This window comes from Miscanthus floridulus, chromosome 16, assembly GCF_019320115.1.
Source record: "Miscanthus floridulus cultivar M001 chromosome 16, ASM1932011v1, whole genome shotgun sequence".
Taxonomy (NCBI): domain Eukaryota; kingdom Viridiplantae; phylum Streptophyta; class Magnoliopsida; order Poales; family Poaceae; genus Miscanthus; species Miscanthus floridulus.
In genome coordinates this window covers 75727585-75733605 of record NC_089595.1, presented here as the reverse complement: position 1 = coordinate 75733605, position 6021 = coordinate 75727585, and the positions used below count along the sequence as shown (strand labels likewise).

Sequence of the window (6021 nt, the reverse complement as noted above, 5' to 3'; positions counted from 1 at the left end):
CGCGGGCTTCGACCTCGATGGCGACGACGACTACTACGACGACGACGTCGCCTCCCACTCCTCGTCATCATCCTTCTCCTCCAAGGTCAGCAGGTTGGGGGGTGCCCTACTACTCTGTGGGGGCCCCACGGCCGTCCGCGCGCGCGAGGCTGAGAGGGTGCTGTGGCGCTGCATCACGCGGGAGAAGAAGCGGATCCTGCTCTGCTCCATCGGCTGCGTGCCCAACATCACACCGCTGATGTTCAGGGGGGGTGCAAGGCGTTCACGTCGCTGGTGTCCAAGTCCCCCGACGCGCCCTCCGCGTTCCAGTTGGCAGTGGGCGGCGGCATGACGATGTTCTGCCTGACGGACGACGCCGTGCGCGGGTTCATGCCCAGCTACCGGAACCTCAGCGTGGACGGCAAGGCGTCGCTGCTGCTGTTCCACGCGGTGCCCGTCTACTACACGCTGCGGGGGCTCAAGTCCAGCAACGGGCCCATGAACACGCTGGCCACCAACGGCGCCGCCAACAACTACAACCTCACGGTGCAGAACGCGGGCGACCAGGTCACGCTGCGGACGCCGGCGTCCGACGACCCGGCCCGGGTGCGCTCCACTGTGTACGACGGGGACCCCGTCGCCATCTACGCCGTGGACGCGGTGCTGGAGCCTGTCGAGCTGTTCGACCTCGTGGCGGACGCCCCCACACCGGCGCCTGCGCCAGTGGCGGTGGGGGGTGGTGGTGGATTCGGGCGCTGGAGCGAGAGAGAGGTCACAGTGAGGGGCAAGACGACATGACAGAGCAGCAGCAGGAGGAGGTGGCGTGGCGGCATGACTTAGCGGCAGCAGGTGGCAGGCGCATGGCCGAGCCGCCACTGCTCTCTCATGGTTGCCTGCCCCGACACGACGACAAGGCCTGTGGCTCGCACGCTCGCCCTTGTGTGCCAGCGGCGGCGGCACACGCGCTCGCCTACCCCAAATAGGAAGGCGCGGCCCACGGCCCTGCGCTCACCTGGTGAGCTCGCATGTCGGCGGCAGCTGGAGTTGGAAGATGAGCTGGCACATGAGCCCGCCCTGGTGGTGACTGGGCTAGAAGATCCTAGCCGCGCACGCCACGGCTTAGGGTTTTGTGCTTAAATCATGTCCACATGGACGGCCACGTCAGCTTCTAACCCTCCTCGTGTCTATTTTAGACCTTGATAAGATCACTTAAATACATTAATGAGTTAAACGTGCGATTTCGTAGTTTGGAGACTCTGATGAAATCCACTCAATATTTTAAGGACCGGCCGTGTAGTTTACCCGAAGGGGAATATGTGCGGATAGATCGCTTGCCAAGCGGGCTTCCTCCGCCGCTGCGACCTACGCTGTTTATCCGCTCGTTCCTTGTGAAAACGAGCTTCGGAGAGGAAGTTTTTGCTTGATTTGCACACACCCGATGAAGTTCGGCGCCCTCTCGGCCCGGGCTTGCCTTCGAAGCTCTGCGCGACTGCCGAGAAAACTGTGCGGCGCACGGGGGTCACCGCACCAAAGACGTGCTATTGTTTGGCCTCGGGCCCTCGGGAGATACGGTACGGGAGGTTGTTTTGCTGATTGGCACGTTTGGTCGTGGTTTAGTTGGGTACCCGGGCAATGGGAGGCACCAGGATCCTGGGCTTGGGACGACGCCCGACGGGATGCCGTGCCGGGCGCGGACTTGCTTGGGGAGCTTTGTATACTTTGGATTCAGATTCGTTGCGTTGGTGAGGTTCGGATGCAACGACCGGGGGCAAGGAGAATGGATAACTTGTGCAAAGTGAACCCATAAAATGATTAGGGCTACCGGCTATGAAATTATTTAACATCAAATACATGAGCACGATATTACTATACCTATGAGTTTGTTTAACTTAACAACAACATAAACAACTCTCAAGCACACTAGAAAATACAACTCGAAATAACAATGAGTTTGTATAACTTAAACTATTACAATATTTATTGAATAAGATATCAACTTCGGATTGAGATTACGCCTAATCTCAAACTATGTCTCCAGAAGCAAAGTCTAGCGGCATGTCATCTTGAACATTAAGTGCATTGTTGTTCATTCAATCTTTTGGAGCTTGATTAGAACAACCTACTTCTAGAATGGCCTCAGAAGCAAGATTGAAGTGTGCCTCATATCTTATTTCTCCTACTGACTTAGCATCTTTTATGGACTTTTGGTAAGAGCAACAAGATGCTTAGGAGTACGACAATTCTTGGCAAAATACGAAAAATCAGCACATCTATGACACTTGTTGTCATTTTTGGGTTTTGCATTCTCCTTCTTCCTCTTGTGTGAATTAGGCCTTTGCCTCTTGTTATGTTTGCGTTTACTAGATTTGTTCTTTGGAAAAGATCCATTGAACTTATTCCTATCATTATTCTGTACATTGTGAACCTTAGGAAGAGGCGCCAAACCAATAGGGTGCTTACGATGATTCCTCATATAAAGTTCATCATGTTTTTCTGCATGAGACAATGTACGAATAAGTTGGGAATAAATCTGGTAATTATGAGTCCGGTATTGTTGTTGCAATACTCTATCAGACAGAAGCATAGTAGATAGTGTTTCTCTATCTTATCTGCATCCATGGGCTCTTTCTCACAAAACTTCAACTTAGAGCAAATTCTATGAACAACATAATTATAGACTGCCATAGATTTAAAATCTTAGAGACGTAAATGATTCCATTCATGATTGGTCTTAGGCCAAATGAGTTCTTTTGTTGTTCATATCGCTTTTTAAGAGTGACACATAATTCACGATGATTTTCAGTGATAAGGTATTCATATTTGAGATCCTTATGAATATAAAATGGTAATAAAGCCAAAGCATCATATGTTTACTTATCTTGCATGACAACCCCACCTGAATGGTAGCCAAAAGTCTACAAGAATCAAGTGCAATCTTGATATCAGGAGCCTAGAACAAAGCGAGTTCCTCGAACTCTTTAGTAGCCATAGTCCTACATGGACAACCACGGGTTAATTAATTTACCTTGTGGTAAATTAAAATCAACATGGTAATATTGTAATACTTAATGCAATATTTAAAATTTACATCTTATCATAGTTTTGGAGTATTGTAGGTAATCACAAAATTATGTAGACCTTATAATAAAATTGTCATAAGCTTTGATATACACAAAGTAGATAATCTCTATGTCAAAGACAAAGAGTAGATCTTAGTGGTGGGCAAAGGATTTGCTACCTAAGCATGGCAAGATAATTCAAAAATGTAAACACAACCAATGCTTAGGTCTCTACCATCTCATGTAATATCAAAATGAATGGTGAAAAAATAGTAATCATCACTAAAATATAGACCATTTTCTAGTATCAAAACCATTATTTTTGGTAAGACACAGTGTACGTAATCATCAAGTTTTAGAGAAACATGATGTAGACCTCTCAGTAATAGGTGATTTCATCACATGTATAGGCACTGTCTCTAGGCAGGTTAATTTAAAATAAATTAGCAACAAATGCCTTAGTCTCCATTACCTTGTGTTGATTAACCAAAACAATCAAGATGTATTATATATTACACATTAATCCTATAGTAATTAATAGCATTTAAAATTAAGAGGATAACATTGTTAAAATGCATTTAAATAAAAATTGCTAATTGAACATGTATGTGGTGCAAATAGGGGGTTTGGGTGCACCAACAATCCAACATACCACACAATCTATAATCAAATCACAAACGTATTGAACTGTATTTTAATTAACACATATGTACAATAGCATGAAAACAATGGATATTGAACATCTAGTAATTATACGTAATACTGATGTACTTGCAGAGATTAAAATCTAGCTAAAACACAAGCTAAATTAATTGTACTATTGTGTAAATGAAAATTAGCAAAGAAATTTATTTCTGCCATGCCAAACGGGGGATTTTTTTGCCATGGCAACCATCACAGGCCCAACAGCCGCATGCGGGCAACCCGGCTTGGCTAGCAGGCCACAACCTAGGCCTGGGCTTTCAATTCGGCCCATGCGGGTGCTGCAACTGGTATGTATAAAGGGTAGTGATTAGGGTTTCAGGAACCGGAACCGCCCGCCTAGTGACCTCCTGGGCGCTGTCGGTGCCTTCTATTATGTTGCCAGCCGCCGATGCCCTGCTAGCCGTCGGCCACCACCTCTCCAGCCTTTAACGTCAATCACTGCCAGTAGCTCCATGGATAGCCAGGTGCAACACAAGGGCTAGCCAGGGCCACCAGTGCCAGTTGCCGCTAGTGTAAGGCTGGTCGGGATAGGTCGCACACTCTAGGGCGAGGCCGCCAGTGCCACAGTCACCACCAGTGTAAGGCCGACCGGGATATGTCGCACACTCTAGGGCGAGGCCACCACCGGGCCGCCTATGCCTATCCGGCTATTGTGATGAGGTGGGTTCGAATCAAACTCAAAATGGATTCAAAACTCTATTTGAAAATGGCTTTGGAAATTTAGAAAAGAAAAGAAAAAGGAAAACACTCCCTCTCTCCCTTTTGGCCCGCAGGCCCAGCTCCCTCATTCGGCTTGCTAAAAGGTCCCTAGTTTGGTTTTGGTAATTAAGTGACAACCTAGGTGAACTAATGTGTTTAAATGTGAGATACATAGGAGATTAGTTCACAGGTACACTTGTGTGAGCAACTCATGCCATGACAGTGAAGATGGCTTAGATTTGTTGCAAGGCTCATGCATGTGATGAATGAGCTCATTGCATATGAGACATGGCATTGAGTCATGTGACTAAGGTGGAGAAGATCAAGACAAGACTTGGCTTGATGGACCGGTTACAAGCGTGAAGGGCAAGTTGGAGGCTTTGGAGCGATGGACCACGTGGCGGTGAAGCTTGAGCAAGACTTGACACCGATGGACGAAGGCAACGGTGAAAAGCAAGTGAGGTCAAGATAGATGAACCAACAAGGTCACGTGATGATATGAAGTGGATCATATCATTTGTGATTGGTTGGTGCATGCGTTGCATCAACACTGGAGGAGAGATAGAATGGAATACGCAAAGCAAAGGTATATTTGTAGGTCATTTTATTTCACCGGTCATAGGTGTGTAGAGAAGTTTATGACCGGGTTTAAGATAGATGGCCGTACTATCAAAAGGAGCAAACTTATTTGCATATCGATCATCTAGTGCCACTCGAGTGATCTAACTTTGCATTGTTGCTAGGATCATGTGATGTGGTGAAAAGAGTGCTAATCTTTTGAAAAATGTTTGTGAAAATGCTAACACACATGCACAAGTTGTTGTACAATTGGTGGTGTTGGCACACATGCACAAGGGTGAAGTGATCATGCTTGAAAAGAGAAGAAACAGGGGCATTGGACCTTGGCTCAGGAGGCATCGAACTCTGCCTGGTTGGGTCCAACGGCTAACCCTAGGGCGCAAGCAGAGAGGAGGCAGCGTTGGACTCTATGAATCTAGGGCGTTAGATTGGCCAGTGTCACTGTTCCTCAGGTCCAACGATGTCTTGCTGACGAGGGATTTTTTTTGTGGATGCGACACGTGGAGGCGTCGGACTCTCTCTGAGTCGAACTCAGGTCCGACGTGTTTTACTCTCTCTAGTGCTTTCGGGACCACGTCGGACTCACCTATGCTAGGTCCGATGGTGTGTCCGGTCCTTGGGTCCGACGGTAATGATCAACACGTGACTGAGGGTTGTTGGGTGGCAATGGTCAATTTGAGTTGAATGGGACACATGGCAGTGTAGGAGTGGCCGTGACAGGGCGTTGGACCCTACGTCGGACGATCTGACGGCCCCGCGCAGCTGAGTTTGAAGGTCACTTATGTGTCCTAATTGCTTTATTTGCTTGGGGGCTATATAACCAAGCTCTAGCTAGCCTTAGGCTAGTTGCTGAGCACCCTTAAGCCTTGGTGGATTATGTAGGTGTGCTTGGGAGCCCTCTAACTCACATGTGCTTGATAGTGATCATCCGATTGAGTGTGAGTGCGATTCTAGTGTGATTGCATTGTGAGAGTGCATCGAGTGGCACTAGGTGATCGAG

General features: G+C 47.6%; 1 protein-coding gene across 1 annotated transcript; it reads left to right on the top strand.

The window, feature by feature from the left end:
* Nucleotides 1-234: 234 nt before the first annotated feature.
* LOC136510857 (fasciclin-like arabinogalactan protein 1) lies at nucleotides 235-777 on the top strand (the record flags this gene model as incomplete). Its single annotated transcript, XM_066505172.1, has 1 exon — nucleotides 235-777. A coding segment is annotated over one exon (543 nt), but the record flags the coding sequence as incomplete, so codon positions are not given.
* Between the last annotated feature and the right edge of the window lie 5244 nt (nucleotides 778-6021).